Source organism: Panicum virgatum, chromosome 6N, assembly GCF_016808335.1.
Source record: "Panicum virgatum strain AP13 chromosome 6N, P.virgatum_v5, whole genome shotgun sequence".
NCBI classification, from domain to species: Eukaryota; Viridiplantae; Streptophyta; class Magnoliopsida; order Poales; family Poaceae; genus Panicum; species Panicum virgatum.
This window is the reverse complement of record NC_053150.1, coordinates 51773365-51788897: the sequence shown is the minus strand read 5'-3', so window position 1 is coordinate 51788897 and position 15533 is coordinate 51773365. Positions and strand designations below refer to the sequence as shown.

Sequence of the window (15533 nt, the reverse complement as noted above, 5' to 3'; positions counted from 1 at the left end):
TCCCAGGTGCGGCGTGGCTACCCGCTATCACGCCACACGCCACTGCCACTATCTCCGGCTCAAGCACAAATCTACAAACCAATACCAGGTCCATTACCCGGCAGATACTCTTCGGCAAGAAACCGTACATACAGTCCTGTTTCTTCCGGCTCATGGTCACTCTCAACGGATGGCAACTCACTAATTAATTTGAACAAAACCAGCATCTCGAGGAACAAAACATTGACACCATTCAAATACGAAAAGAGCAGACTAAGACTTCAAAGAATGGCTATTGGCTATTGATATGATTGTCATTTTACATCTACAAACAATGAATCATGCACGAATCATCAGCAGTCTAACGCAATGCATAAATAACCAGCGGCATGGTCATGGAAGTCAGCGGCAGGAGCAGGTACAGGGGGCGACTAAACCTGTTGAATTGAACTGAAGAAAACGGGCAGATAGACACTGCCATTTCCCTTGTTTCCCTGAACAACTCAACAGTTGGCACGCTGCTTTCGTTTCACTAATGGCATATAAATATCACGCTGCCGCCTGCCGCTATTCCTTACTTGTAAAGCAGCTATCCCTTCTTGTTCACAGAGGTGGGAACTTCAGCGCTGCACATCGGGCATACCTGCAAACAATCAAATGATATATGTCACACAGTTCAAGTGTCTGGTATTTAGATTTTGTGATTACAATGAGCTGTTCTTGTTTGTTTTAGCAATTTAGCATGTCACATGGTGTATCTTGGAATGAACTGCAGCATTATGCAGTCTGAGGGTTGTGAAAAAAATCCCCCTAATAATGCACTTCCAATGGCTTTCTATCACTGTTTTTTACTTGTTGTCTAGGCATCGACATAGTCTCCAACACACATGTTTTGTTTTGACACTACCTTTTATAATAGAGATTGTTGGAAATATTACCAAATACCAAGTGAAAGATTTTTCATGGCAAATCCACACATGATATTCATGTGTCAAATCCTAACAATTTTTGTGTGTATTTATAGTCAAAGTTCGAAGTAGGATAGGATTGCCCACATTATAGAATGATATCTATTTGAGAACAGATGTAGTGTTCGTCAAGAACATCCTTTCAAAATCATATATGGCAGGGGAATTCAGAAGGTAAGTGGTGGCGCTGGTGGTTATACCTTGTTTAATTGCAGCCATTGGTTTATGCACTCAGAATGGTATGGATGTTTGCAAGGAAGTGCAACCAATGTTTCGCCTTCATCAAACTCCACGCGGCAAATAACACATCTGCAGATGAAATTAGATCGATTGGTATATCATTCTACACAGAGAGAACTTTTTCTGTGAGTGGATAAGGCATAAGAAAACATAGTCCATACTGTTCCATGTTGCCTTCGTGCTTGTCTTGTGCCTGGTAAGTTACTGAAGGTAGTGAGGCAATAGTAGCAGCAGATAGGCCTTTGCTTTCTGTACCGACAACTTCACCCAATGCAATTAGTTCCTGAGATCACCACAACCATGAATGATTAATAATAATGCATCTTGCAGCTACGCACACAATAGTGTACATTAAAATTTTAAAATGTAGAGAACATCATATTCTTTTCAGAGAAAAATTACTTACCTCATAAGAATATTCATCTGGGTCAACATCTTCCCGTGCATCCTAAAGTTTGAATAAATGTCAGATACTAGCATCATTCCCAGGAGATTTTTCAGGGAATATACAAAGAGTACAAGGGGTGTTTCCAAATAGATGAATTTGCATTGAATATGCAGTTTCAGATGGAAGCAGCTATAAAAATTGCTTCACAGTCAACTCAATCAAGAGGAACATGAAAATTCGACTTCAAATTATACCTTTTCTAGTCAATTCCACTAACATTCCATTTCTTACCAATAAGCAACACAACTCTAACTACCCGCTCAAGAATCTGAAATAATAGCAATCCTGGAGCAATGAGAAATGATGTGGTAAAACATCTATCCCTAGAGCAATGATAAATGGGTAGTGGAGAAACAAACTAGTGCCTGTGTTTTGCATTATTACCAACATTAAACTTAGAAATCTTTATGAGACTATTTAAAGGTGCACAACATAATCCAATTCAGCGAGTTCATGATTGCCTGAGCCTGCCCATATCAATCGAACCATGAAGAGAATTGAAAGAAATTTCACCTGTTGATCATCCCCATCTTCCTCCTCCTCGATCTCAGCATCATCCTGCTCCATCGCTCGCCCTGGTACACAACGGCAGGGTCAGCAACATACTCAAAGGTGGGTGGGGATCTGAATTTTGACGTTCGTTTTGTGCACTCACAATCACCGATCCCGGCGAGCGCCATGAGCCTGCCGGCGACGTCGCGCTCCTCGGCGTCCTGCAGGGCGCGGGCGAACGCCTCGTCGTCCTCGTACCGCGCGGGGTCCGCCGCGGCCCCCTCGGCGCCGGCGACCACCTCGTCCTCGACGATGGGGTCCCCACCCACCTCCTCGTCCTCGTAGTCGCTCCCCTCGTCCTCGTCGTAGTCGTAGCTCCCGGCGTCCGAGCTCTCGTACTCGCCGCCGCCGTACTGCGCGGTCAGCATCATGTACGCCCGCTCCTGCGCCGCAAATCCAGCAGAACGCGCCACGAATCAGAACGGCCTGAGATCACTCCCCATGCCGACCCCATCCCATGGGGTGATGGGACCCCGGGCCGGGCGCAACCAACCCCGCGAGATCTCGAGCGCTTACCTGCTCCTGGAGGACGCGGGCGAGGGCGAGGTCCGCCTCCTCCTGGCTGAGGCTGGTGAACGGCCGCCTCCCCTCCGCCCCCGCCGCCACCGCCGCGGCGGCGGCGGCCGAGGAGCCGTCGTCTCCGGCGGCTGCGGGCGCCGGGACGTTGGGGCTAGCGTTCTGGTCGAGATCGGGGCTGGGCTTGTCGGCGCCGCCGCCGCCGCCGATCCCCTTGGAGGAGCCGTCCATCGCGGCGCGCACGGAGGGATTCGAGAGGGACGGGGACGGATGGGGATCGGTGGCGTGCGTGGGTTAACGTTGAGACTCGGGAAAGTAAGCGAGCGAGCGCGCCCGGGTTATGATATGAGGCGGCGGGCGGCGGACAAACAGAAACAGCGGTGGGATGGGGAGGCGGCGGCGTGGCGTGGTTGCGGTTGCGGTTGCGATGGCCCGGGCTCGGGAGCCGTCGCGTTCCCATTTAAACCGGGGGCGCCCTCCTGTCGCGAGCCGAGCTGAAGGCTAACGGCATACGAGCTCAGGATCGAGTGGGAGACGTGGCACGCGCGGCGAGTTTTCGTGTTGGGCCGCGGCCCATGGCAGGTCGGTTCCCTGTAACCGGCAGGCGGTGGGCCCCACATGCCGGCCACAGAGGCTTGGCTTCGCCTCGTTTCGTCAAGTTTCAACCCACAAATCTCGTTGAGAACTTGGAGGAAAAAATCACATCACATGATACGTGTGTGAAAGGACAAACGCGGCTATGCTGCAAGATGATCTGTGCGGTCAATGGTTGGATAGGCCTCGTTAGAGGAGAAGGTGTTTATACCGTGATAGAGGAAAAGAAGGCGAGGTTTTGGGGAAATAGCTGACGGGACGGAACGGGATGTATCAAACTTGTGGCCGATCTCTACCTTGCCGGCGAAGTTAGTTAGCGAGAGCAGCAGCCCGCCGGTTCACGGCACGGCAAGTACGTAGGATCATGCCATTGCCAGCAACCGGGCATATGGGGAGTCTGGGCTGGGCTAGCGCTTTGCCTGCAGGCGGGTGCCACCTCGTTCCGTGCACGGGTGCGACATGGATATTCTACGGGTGTTTCCCGGGACTAGTTGGTTGGTGACCTGCCAGGCAGCTCACTAGCCAGGCAGCGATCTCAGCCCCAGGCGATCAAAATCCAATGCCTGGGAGCGCTGCCTGGCCCAGGCAGCTTTGGCCAGTCGCAAACCAAACAGGCCCTAGACTGCTGGGCCTATGCACACATGCTGTGCCCGGCATGACCAAGTTTTTGCTTTGAACAGAATCAGCCATGTCCTCGATGAGGATCGAGGAAGACAGGAAGCGACACATGTCAAGTTTGTTTGAGAGAAAGTTAGCTAATCTTTCAGGCCGAAATGGTAAACAGCCTTGATGAACTAACCAAAGCCGTCAGTCCAGAGCGATGCCAAGCGATAGGACGAGATCAGCGACAACGAAGGAGGAACGCAGTCATTGCAATGGGGAAATCCCGTCTGTCTCTATTCTGGAACTGCAACAACTCTAGCCTGGACGGAAAAGTCTGATGGACAACCTACGTTTCACGGTATTTGGTACAGGTTTCACGTAAACAGTTTACAGATGAAAAGAGAAAAAAAATTAGAGCGAACGAGGCTCTGCTAACCACTCGATAATGCTAGAGTTTAGGCACAAGGAGCATAATGACTGTTGCATTGTATGATGATTGATGAGCAGAGAAGAAACCAACAGTATGCTTTGTATCCTGCTGCAGTTTCTAGACCACCCCGGAGGGGAGCCGCAGCACCAGTTGCCCACCAAAAACACTGCGTGCCCCATCAGAAATGACTCGTTATTCAATGCCCAGGGCCTTGCCTGAGTGATAAGATTATCAGAAATGACAGATCCTACGTACCTCTTCACATAGTAGTAGCAGAAATCTGCGAGGATGAAAGTCTGAACGATTTCGGAGAGAAGCACCATCGATGGCCACAGACCATAGCCCAGAGCAGTCAACAACCGGCCACGGGTATCCAAAACCTACAGGACAGAGTAATCGAAGCTTATATCAGAGATGGACTAACGCAGAAAAACCTTGGATTCTGCAAAACACAAACTTTCATCCTTCCAAAACCTCATATATTCCCACAAAACCTAAAAGATTGGGGGATAATGTACAGATATAATTATAAGGCAAACATTAACAAAGCTGTTTTTTCAAACAAACTTGACAGGTAAAGGAGAACAAGGACCACTAAATAAACTAAACAAATTTCAGCTGAAACTGCAGATACTAAGATACCATACATCAGGGGACGAGGTAAAACAGAGTACTTTCCAGTATATTCTGCATCGACAAAGAGGTAAACACATCTATTTTCTTTTAGAAAAAAGGCACTTTGCTGTTTCATTAATCACTGACCATCTATACTCAATGATGTATTGAATTATTCTGCTAAGCTCTGTTTCCAGTGTTATTTATCAGGCTGGGGTATCTTGGAAGTCCAGACCTTTGCTATGATTGTTTCACACTGTGACTGACACGGAAGGCATTTGTCCCTACTAACATTTAGGGGCACAGAACCAGATGACCAGTTAACTCTTTGGCGAAAAGGAGGAAACCAAACTAGCACGGTAGTTCTTTTAAAAGAAAACAAAAAGGAAAGGAGACAGAAAGACAAGAACCTGAAGGACCCAGTGTGCACAGCTCAGAAACCTTGCAACACCCAGTGCAAACACATAATGAGCAGTGAATGGCTCAACAATCTGCAAAATCGCATAGAAAGAAAAGTTCAGATAAATAGAGTAATTGTCTACTACTCTACTGATTGGAGCCATGTATGTTTAAAGATTCACCTTGGTATTTTGCATCAAGCGCAACTGAGGCAGCACTGAAACAGCTTCCAAATAAACACAAAAGGCCCAGCAAAGTCTGTTCACTATGTTGTGCGATGTTGTAGGATGGGCAATAAACGTTAGCACAGCACAAGGCACTACCTGGAAAGGAAGTCTAGTAAGGTACTACAGTATCTGAATAAGAAGCGGGCTAATAAAACAAATGATAAATGGGCAGAAATAGGCACCAACATTGGTGCAATTCATTAGCTAAGGTTAATTCCATTCTACAAGTGATGTCATCAAAGTGTGATAGTGGTTATGGGGGGCTAAAGTATACAACCGGAAATGCTCGTTTCTGGTCAGCAGGGAACTCAAGAGGTCCCAAGCAATTGACCTTTTGAAAAGTCCAGGTCAAGCAACGCAGTGTAAAACAGCAACGTACACATCTTGAAAATACAGAATACTACACCATTATGTTGAATAGCCTAGATGCTAACTTTGCAGTCAAGAATCTAATATTGTTCTTACCACATAGTACAATTTGAAGTTGTCTTTGTCCAGCATATATGTTGACCTCAGTTTGAACCGAATCATATAGATAACAAAAAGAGTGGCTGCTAGTGTAGCTGTATCCAGAATCGTATGGATGTCATACTCCATAACAAAGCTGCAGTACAACCTAACAGCCAGAAATAATGCTGTCAAATCCTGAGACTTGAGTGACAGTCCTGCAAGAAAGCGAAAAATTTGGATAAAATTAGAACATGAATATAGATCTATACATCCTGAACCATGAAAAAAATGTAAAACTTATCTTAGTTTTTAATATGAAATTGATATACCACTCTAGTAGCATTTAAATCTAGCCAATTATCTACAGTGACATGTTAGAGATCATTTACAGGACAGATTAACAAACCATCCTCATACCGTCACAGCAGGGTGACCATAATATACGATAATATAAAAATGAAGATGCTATGTATGAACCATGCCATTAATATTGTCCATAGCCAATTCTTTTAATGCAAAAATATCCAGAGTTATACCCCTCAGTAAATCCTTGATTTGCATTAACAAAGAATTTAGGCACACAATTTTTTTGAAAGGTGAATCAGGAAAGATTCTGAAAGCAAAATTCAGCAAGCCCATAAATGAGAAAGGTGTCGTAGTACGGATGAAGCAAAACTAAAACCACTACCATCTCTACAGCAGAGTGAGTGATGTCATTCTCCCGGCAAACATGTCTTCCCAATTTTGCATAAACCAGTGTGCCTACCCTTATGTCATACAAATCCAAGAACAGCACTGCATTTCTATAACTGGAACAAAGTGCAAATTGCCTGGAATCTGCCATCGAATCGAACAGGTGCAAGCTTTATATACTTCTCTTGGGCTCATCCAGTGATATCACCACAGAAGACTCTGACTGAAGGCTCACCCAGTGATACCACCATGGAACAATTTGAGAATCCTTCCTCAAATAGCAGGCACACATTAACCTCTCACTTCCATTGCAGTATTCAACACAGCACAAGTTGCATGCAGTATTCAACACAGCACAAGTTGCATGCAGTATTCAGTATAGCAATTACCTCACTCCTAAATCCAACCTGTCGATTCATACAACCTAACCGAAACAGCAAAAACCCAACTGAAACAGCAAAAGAAGCTATCTACTGCCTTGGTCGAATCAGGCGGACAGGCGAGGCAAAATCGACCGAAGCAGGCAACATGATTCGCACGAGAATAAGCTTATATAGCATAAACGGAGGACCACCCGGTGCTTCCCGGGGGGGAAATTAACAACAGACGAGGTGAAAGTGAAAAACAAACGCATGGGTTCCCGCAATCTGGATCGAGAACCATCGAGCCCGACGGATCGAGCGGATAGCAGCGGGGGGCGCAACAGCGGTAACAAAGGGGGCAGGCTGGGGGGCGAACCGGCGCAGGTCTTCTCCTTGGTGAGCTTGTAGATGAGCACGGCGATCCCGAGCGCGTGCGCGGCCTCGGCGGCGACGAAGAGGTTGTCGTGGTCGTGGACGATGAAGCGGATGAAGACGAGCGCGGCCATCCCGGCGACGACGGCGAGGAAGGCCTTGACCTTGGGCGGCTGGCGCCGCACCCAGGCCATGACCGCGGCCAGCGGCCTCCGCGAGGAACCCCTCATCCCGCCGATCGGTGGAGGCGCAGGCAGGCGAGCTCCGGCTCCGGATTCCGGCTCGTGTGCGGCGCGGCGCGAGGGGGCTGGGACGGGCGGGGAAGAGGGATGGCGGGGTTAATGGGGACGGGTCGGGTCGGGTTGGGTTAGTTGTTGCAGCTGTTTCGATTCGTGGCATTCATGGACTGTGGGCCCGGCCCCCCCTCGAGCAAGCAAATCTTTTTGAAATCTTTTCAAATTTAAACGAACGAACAAACTTTTCTTTTTTCGTCTATTGCAGACCAAAATCCTTGGAAATGACACTAAAAAAATACAAAACTAATTGTGGGGTTTTACGTGATAGTCCAATGTTAAAATAGGCGGCCGATTATCACCAGCACCACCTAAATAACCTCCATGGTCGTACAGCTCAACTCCCGCTCGATCCTCGCGACACGTCGTGGAAGCTGTGGGACAGACGAACCGGGGCGGTAGGGTTTGGTTCGAGGGGGAGGTGGGGTTAGGGCATCTGATCGAACTGAACGCGCCACCCGGTGTTTGACCCGGCGCGAGAGTTGTTAGTGCGCCTCGTGAAGCGGGGGGCACCACCACCACGACGGCGGCGGCGACGGCGACTTGCCTTCCTCGTGATCTCATCTCATCACTAGTAGTCGTCACTTGTCAGGTAGTACGTGTAGCTCTCGGTCTTTTTTTTTTTTGAGCAGGTAGCTCTCGGTCTTGGAGCATGGAAAGGGGGAGGCAACGCACGTTCCACGCAGAAGTCTACACCATGGGCCAGTGTACACGAACGGGCTGGGAATCATCATCGGTCGTCTAGGTCCGGACCGATGGGCCGCGGATAATAGAGGTCCAGTTACGAAACTTGAAAAGGCCCATGTCGCCACTGGGTTAGACTGGGCCGTGGTCGATTCGCGCGACGTCCATGGCTAATCTTCCTTCCCTCCCGGACGCGCCGCGCTATCCTTCCCCCGCCGGCCGCCGCTGCCCGCCATGGGGCCCACGCGATCCTTGCCCCGCCGCCCGGTCGCTCTCCGGGCGTCGCCGTCGTGGGCAGCAGGAGCTACGGACGGAGGAGAGGGGGTCGGTAGGGTACGCGCGGTCGGCCGGGTGCCACTCCCGCGGCCGCGCAGGGTGAGAGGTTCCCGTCCGTCACCGCGCCGTGTCGTCAGCGTCACAGGGTGAGTCCCACCAAAGGTTCCTGCTTCTCCTCGCTCGGGTTGTCTGCGGCCACACGTTGCGGATTCGAGCCCTAGCTTTTTTCGTTTCCCTGAGATCTCTGGTGGGGGCCTGCTGGTTCTGTGCCTAGGAGCACGATGGCTCAAAATTTACTTTCTGAGGAGATACGGAGAGGTTCCGATCCCCCCCCCCTTTTTTTTTTGTTCTGATACGGCCGACAAGGTAATCGCTGCGACCTAAAGTCATCTGCATCTTGTCGCTAATTTTGATTAGAAAATCGCCGCAATGCATAACAAGATGCAACGCCTAATTTAATTATACCCACAGCTGTTGTCGCAGGTACCCATTTTTATCTGTTGCTATGGTAATCAACGTCCTGGCTCGTCGGGCACTTGGTTCTGCAAAAGTTTTGGAATTAGAGTCTGTTTGGAACAGCTTGATCAAAGTCATGGCATTTGGTCACGGAGAGTGATCAAAGTAGGTACTAGCATGGTCCTGTCCTTTTTGGTAGTATCGTTGCTTCCTTGGGAAGCTTGTACCTCTGTTCTCATATAATTTAGCATCCACTGCATTCAAGGGGGAGATTCAACCAAGGCATGTAATGCCACGACGCTGCCCCGCGGCTCATATTCCTGCAAGCACAAATGAATGCATGAGAGGAACATTCCAACTCAAATGTCGTGACTAGATGTTGTCGGTATGAATTCGTCATGAACATGTCAGTACAGCCTTCTCCATCGAATTCTTCAAACGGGATGACTTACCAGCTAATTATCTGCCAAATAGGGTAAGAAATATTCAGGAATTTTAGTCAGTCAGAAGCTACATTTACTAGTGAGTTTCAAAATTGGCTTCTCATTGAAGGGATGTATAATATTTTGTGGAAGCCTACTCATCTTTTTCAACCTTTTCAGAGAGTCCTTGTGCTAAGTATAGTGGGATGTGGTACTGAGGGCATCTTCATTCAAAATCAAAGTGGCTAGGAGATAAAATTCCAAAGCCTAAATACGTAGAGTCCTTCCCCTTAATCAATTGTTGCTTCTTGTCAATCTACATCAGTTGCAGATTGGCTTCATTCAAAATTGGCTTCTTTTTTAAGAGATAAATATAATATTTTGTGGAAGCCTACTCATCTTTTTCAACCTTTTTAGGAAGTCCTTGCGCTAAGTATAGTGGGATGTGGTACTGAGGACGTCTTCATTGAAAATCAAAGTGTCTAGGAGATAAAAAGTTTCAAAGCCTAAATATGTAGAGTCCTTCCCCTTAAACAATTGTTGCTTCTTGTCAATCCACATCAGTTGCAGCGTTTCTTAGCTGGAAGGTTGGTAATCCAGGTTGTTATTCAGTGAATTCAGGCTGATGGGATCTGGCGACACTCAACCCATTCACTTTTAACAGTATCTCATAAAAATAGTTTCTTCATAACATGATCAGTAAGGCCAAGTATTGTCTTGTAGATGTTACACTATACTGCGTTTTTGACTGTCAGTAATTGCACAGGCATGAGACAGTCAATTTATAGTTGCTCTGTGCGCCTTCTCTATCATTAGCCAGAGCTGTCCAGCTCGAACATTGGTGAATCACTATCCTTACTTGAAGGGAATAGTCTAAGACTTCCAAGTTGGGACTTCAGTAGTTTGATTTATCTTGTAAGGTTAGTTGAAAAATTAAAATATGGTATAAAATTTGATCATAAAAATACATTTATGAGATAATATCACTTGCTTATATACTTTTTTCTATTTTTACTGACTGGGCACATTTATGAGATAATATCACTTGATCTTACAACTACATTTTCACAAATAAATTATCCAAGGTGAATTATTGCCGATGTCTCTTTCCATGAGTCGTGATGGGGAAGTGCCAATTCAAATGGAATGGCTCCAACATGATATTACTGTCAAAATCCTTTTATTTTCGTCTATTAAAGAGTATTTAAGTCCTTGAAGTACTTAGAAATGGCTCCGACATGATATTACTTGAAGGTTTTATTTTTTCAAAATACACAAACTGCCCACCAAATGATATTCAGCAAGTGTTAATGAATTAATCACCGTCTATTGATGACCTCCAAGGGGGGAATTATGACAAAGAAATAAAAACTGTTCGAAAAAAACAAAGAACAAAATTAAGAAAAATTACAAACAGAAATCATGATTTGCGCAGTTTTCTCCCTTTAGGTTTTCTCTAGGTCCACAGTTTTCAGTGTCAGAGTGAGAATTTATATGATGCCAGATCCTTGAGTACTACCTTTAAAGTTTTTTGGAAGTTTTCATATTATGTTTTGATAACAAAGCAATAGTATTTATCATGATAGCGGTATAACACCTATTGCGTGATCTGCATCGGATGTCTCCTAGAAATGCACATCACAACTTATAGCTTCTTGCATACATATTGGAAGGCAGGATGGAATAGACCTGATGTAGAAAAATATTATTTTTATTATGCCATTAGTTATCTACGAAAGGCAAACTTCTGTTTACTGCTTTTACTTTCAGCGCAGAAATAAACATCAGTACCTGGGCCTAGAAACGGTACAATGAGAGTAACAATTTAACAGATGCAATTTTTGTGCTGTGGCCATTTTTTCATAGATTTTCCCTCTTATTTCATCCAAAATGTCTATATTCTAGATTAAATGAGATAATTTTCTATTCAACCAAAATTATGTCTCTTATTGTTGCAGTATACCTGAGAGAGCACACAGCCTTTTTTTTATTGGATTGCATTCGTCCAGAAATAGTAATCTGCTCAAGTTTCATCATTTTATGCTATCATTGTCTATAAATAATAAGATGCTGAAGTTTTGGCGCACATCCTTTAGCAGATTAAAGTTTCTATGCAAGATTCAGTGAAGGCCGGAGCATAGTCACAAAGATTCGGGGTCTATGCTCAAGTTGTATGTCGTTGTTGTTTTAGCAAACATGATTGTGCACTGGACGTTTTTGCATTAAGGAGGAGAAAAGAACCGAGGTGATGTACCGCTGCCGCATATGTAGATTAGTTACTGTTTTTCTTATCTGGTGTACTAACTTGATACGTAAATAGAACTCTGCAGAGGCTAAGCTTACCCCATAAGTCATTGCCGACCAGTTCCGGAGAGCTACAAGCCTAGGATGCTGACTGCCTGTATGTTCCAACTTTCTTAACACATTTTAACATCAGGATGCTCAATATCATCATATTAGTTCATAATCCATAAATCCATAGACATACGGTAGGCGTGCAGCTTGCAGTGGACACATGAAGGTCAGGTTGTTTCTCATCCACTCATCTGCTATAGTGCACCAGATGATGAAATGTTGTTGAAATATAGTTTCTTAAGATGGCAAAGAGGTCAAGACACATATAAAAGCTGTGATACATCAGGTGTGCTGCAGCTTCTATACTCAGGGGACGTCATACTTTTGGTTCCTGTGGCATCATTTGCAAACAAATTGTCGTTTTAGAAAAGGATAGCTAACTAATTAAGATCATACCAAGTTACCAACCCCTTGTACCATATTGAATATTGAAGTACAAGAATCGACTTGGTCACAGAGCTTCATATATTTTTGTTTGAGTGAGCAATGTTGGTTTGAGATACTCATGCATGTACGTGCTACATGCATGTACATGCTGTGCATGATAGCTCCTAGAGTCCCGGTGCTGGCCGGTCGGGATACTCCAGGCTACGGCCTATATGTACTCATGTGTATCCGTAATCAATAAATGCTATTCTTCCCCATCTACTATTCTACAAGCAGGATCAACAACTCTAGTAGTTGTACCCCGTGATGCTGCATTACTTTCGGTAACTGTTTTTTTAAACAAAAAACTTAAACACAGCACAGATTATTATGGGTCAGACTGGACTCTTGCTTCCAGATCACACTAAGTTAATCAAATCACCATCACTATCTCCATCAGCGAATAGAAAAGCATGAAAATTGAAAAGGACTGGACAATTTTTTCTAGTGAAATTGCACGGAGTTATACATATATGCGGGCAGACATCCATTGCAGTTGCAACAGAGCTTTCATGACCCTTTTGTCTGATGCTTGTCTGCAGAGTTTGGTGGCTCACAACATGTATAAAATGCAATAGAAGCTTAATGGCAGCCTTGTTAACTCAGTACTTAATCTGGCGCCAGCTAATAGTAAATTGATCGATGGGGAGGCAGCCGTGCTGTGACAAGCAGGGGGTGAAGAGGGGGCCATGGACAGCAGAGGAGGACAAGAAGCTCATCAGCTTCATCCTGACACACGGCCGATGCTGCTGGCGAGCAGTGCCTAAACTGGCAGGGCTGCTGCGCTGCGGAAAGAGCTGCCGGTTGCGGTGGACTAACTACCTCCGCCCTGATCTCAAGCGTGGCCTCCTCAGCACTGCCGAGGAGCAGCTCGTCATTGATCTCCATGCCAAGCTCGGCAATAGGTATACTAGCTTGCATGGTATATATATCATACGAGTGCATGGATGCATATTCAACATTTTGCATGTCCATCCATCTTCATTGTGCTATGATACGCATCTGTCCCCCCCCCCCCCCCCCCCCCCCCCGAATGGGTGAATTCCCTTGGTTAAGTTTAGAAGTGCACAGGAAAGCACACAACATATTGATCAAGGAATACTTGCTTCATACTCAGTTAAGACTTAGCGGACTTAAGTGCAGCTAGTGTGTACGTCATAAGTGTCTATACAAAGTATAGCAGCACTCCTTACTGTAAAAATAATGGTGCAATTTTGAAGCCAGCTGAATTCATGAGCATCAAGTAATAGTAGCAAAGTCATATCTGTGTGGTATTGTTGTCAAAACCCCTTGTGTACCATGGGTATCCATTGAGACAAAGTTCTCTAGTGAGATATAAATTGAATAAGTCCTCCAGCACCAGAATCAGTTAATCAGGTTTACCTAACAATATCTGCTATAATTTGAAGAAAAACAATTTTCGTGGTTATTGAGCTTATTGCATCTTGCGTTGTATAAACCTATAGTTGGCAGAGAGAGTTTTCTCTTCTTCTTCTTCTTCTTCTTTTTTTTTTTTACTTATTTCTGTTCTTCAGCCTAGGTTAACAGTAACCGCTTGGAGTCTTGGTTGCTTCAATGCATTTGGTGCTCTTGTAAATGCTAAGTTATCTAAAAAAGCACTAAATGTTGGCCCTGTTTGGCATAACTCCTGCTCCAATAAATATTGGGTTTGGAGCTGGAGGTACGCGGAAAGCATTTATGAATCATTATATTACAGTTTAGACAATCCTGAATCTCAGAGCTGGAGCTGGAACTGTGCCAAATAGGCCCGTAGTTGCTATCTTTTCTTAGTTGTTGCACTTTGAATCGATAGTTAATGATATGCCGAGGTAGACAAGATACCTGAATGTGAGTTGAAGAGCGCTCCAAAATTGGAGAACGATACTAATTGCACTGGCCAGGTCATTCTCAAGCTCTTTCACGTGTAGTGCAAACTCCTCCTCAGCCATGTGGCACACATCTGTGAAAACGATGGAAAATTGCAAATTAATACGTTGCTTGGAATTCAGGAGTCTGCAAAATGAATGGAAAGGGCTGGTCAGCTGGTCTTTTTCAAAAAATATTAGCAGCCTTTTTTTCACTCCTAATTGGCTTAAATCTGTGCAGATGGTCCAAGATTGCTGCCAAGTTACCTGGGAGAACAGACAACGAGATCAAGAACCACTGGAACACACACATCAAGAAGAAGCTCATCAAGATGGGCATCGACCCAGCCACGCACCAGCCTCTGGCCAACTCCAAGGCGTCTACTTCACAATCCACTGATACAGCTGAATCGACAAAATCCAGTGACACCAGAGACGAGCAGGGTGTGAAGGAAGGTAGCCGTAGGGACATGGCACTGCCCACTGACTCGTCGGAGCAGTCCAGCTGGGTGGAGTCAGGAAACGATGGCAGTGGTCAGGACCAGGAGCAGCTGGTGAATTGGCTGCCAGAGACAGATCTGCCCATGGATGAGCCGTGGCTGAATTTTATGAGCACCAACCATGATGCGCTTGGCATCGTGGAGGAGCCCTTGCCATGGGACGGAGCAACAGATTGGTTGCTTGACTACCAATATTTTGGCATGTGCAGCTTGAACTTGATCGACAATTCAACACTTCCCAGCTTAGATGGATCAAACTTCTGAAGATCATAGAAGACAGGCGTCAGGTGTGTGTGCGCTGCGGTGTTCCTAGTATCGACAATCAATACATACATGAATAAGACTGAAAACATACGGGCTTGAGGCGTATTTAGGCCATAGAATAGTGATACCTTGCCCTTAAAATTAAGGGTTTTGTGTTGGTAGAACCCAAATGTTTCTTCAGTATGAGAAGTTGTAGGAGTACAGACTACAGAGTCTCATTGTCTGAACATGCGATACATCCAATGAGCAACTTGACTGTACATTACGTGCAAGAGGTTGTGTAATGCTCAGCAGGTTCCTGATTTCTACTGAACAGCAATGCATAACCTGTTGATTTGTGCAAGTTGAGGCTGCGCTTTGAGGCGACAGCGAGGTTTGTCTCCTGGAACACACGCTGGCCATCACCCTGTATAGGCTGTAGCAGTCCATGGCAATTTCAGGGTTCAGAACAAGTTAGAAGCCCGGCCCTCCTCCCAATACCAACAGTCATACACATGGTCGTGATATACTCGTACATTTACAGTCTTGACTGATTCTGGCTGCC

The 15533-nt window shown here is 45.8% G+C and overlaps 3 protein-coding genes across 12 annotated transcripts; 1 reads left to right on the top strand and 2 right to left on the bottom strand.

Annotated features, from left to right (window-relative positions):
- Nucleotides 1-250: 250 nt before the first annotated feature.
- LOC120678654 (E3 ubiquitin ligase BIG BROTHER-related-like) lies at nucleotides 251-3094 on the bottom strand. The gene is made up of 7 exons (XM_039959915.1): nucleotides 2704-3094; nucleotides 2291-2570; nucleotides 2149-2210; nucleotides 1594-1635; nucleotides 1349-1470; nucleotides 1148-1256; nucleotides 251-622 (listed from the first exon to the last, which is right to left on the bottom strand). The coding sequence occupies exons 1-7, from the start codon at nucleotides 2932-2934 to the stop codon at nucleotides 569-571; spliced, it is 900 nt and encodes a 299-aa protein (XP_039815849.1). The 5' UTR covers nucleotides 2935-3094; the 3' UTR covers nucleotides 251-568.
- Nucleotides 3095-4150: 1056 nt separating this feature from the next.
- Nucleotides 4151-7794, bottom strand: LOC120678655 (ER lumen protein-retaining receptor erd-2.2-like). The gene is made up of 6 exons (XM_039959916.1): nucleotides 7453-7794; nucleotides 6037-6236; nucleotides 5527-5667; nucleotides 5356-5436; nucleotides 4586-4710; nucleotides 4151-4496 (listed from the first exon to the last, which is right to left on the bottom strand). The coding sequence occupies exons 1-6, from the start codon at nucleotides 7676-7678 to the stop codon at nucleotides 4448-4450; spliced, it is 822 nt and encodes a 273-aa protein (XP_039815850.1). The 5' UTR covers nucleotides 7679-7794; the 3' UTR covers nucleotides 4151-4447.
- Nucleotides 7795-8658: 864 nt separating this feature from the next.
- On the top strand, nucleotides 8659-15332 carry LOC120678761 (MYB-like transcription factor ODO1). Of its 10 annotated transcripts, none has more exons than XM_039960083.1 (4): nucleotides 8659-8847; nucleotides 9185-11824; nucleotides 11900-13265; nucleotides 14467-15332. In XM_039960083.1, the coding sequence occupies exons 3-4, from the start codon at nucleotides 13003-13005 to the stop codon at nucleotides 14987-14989; spliced, it is 786 nt and encodes a 261-aa protein (XP_039816017.1). In that variant the 5' UTR covers nucleotides 8659-8847; nucleotides 9185-11824; nucleotides 11900-13002; the 3' UTR covers nucleotides 14990-15332. The 10 variants fall into 10 exon arrangements, with proteins under 10 accessions (XP_039816017.1, XP_039816015.1, XP_039816016.1 ...); XM_039960081.1 differs by having other exon boundaries at nucleotides 9173-11824; XM_039960082.1 differs by lacking the exon at nucleotides 8659-8847 and having other exon boundaries at nucleotides 9111-9322; nucleotides 9423-11824.
- The last annotated feature ends 201 nt before the right edge of the window (nucleotides 15333-15533 follow it).

Bases quoted from the DNA above. Each gene is read 5' to 3' on its own strand.
- LOC120678654 (XM_039959915.1), bottom strand. From the start codon at position 2,934: ATGGACGGCTCCTCCAAGGGGATCGGCGGCGGCGGCGGCGCCGACAAG. The intron at 2,571-2,703 runs GTAAGCGCTCGA...TTTGCGGCGCAG, and splicing joins CCCGCGTCCTCCAGGAGCAG to GAGCGGGCGTACATGATGCT. The intron at 1,636-2,148 runs GTGAAATTTCTT...TTCAAACTTTAG, and splicing joins AAGATGGGGATGATCAACAG to GATGCACGGGAAGATGTTGA.
- LOC120678655 (XM_039959916.1), bottom strand. From the start codon at position 7,678: ATGAGGGGTTCCTCGCGGAGGCCGCTGGCCGCGGTCATGGCCTGGGTG. The intron at 5,668-6,036 runs GTAAGAACAATA...CTTCCTTTCCAG, and splicing joins ACTTCAAATTGTACTATGTG to GTAGTGCCTTGTGCTGTGCT. The intron at 4,497-4,585 runs GTACGTAGGATC...TGGGGCACGCAG, and splicing joins TGCTACTACTATGTGAAGAG to TGTTTTTGGTGGGCAACTGG.
- LOC120678761 (XM_039960083.1), top strand. From the start codon at position 13,003: ATGGGGAGGCAGCCGTGCTGTGACAAGCAGGGGGTGAAGAGGGGGCCA. The intron at 13,266-14,466 runs GTATACTAGCTT...AAATCTGTGCAG, and splicing joins CATGCCAAGCTCGGCAATAG to ATGGTCCAAGATTGCTGCCA.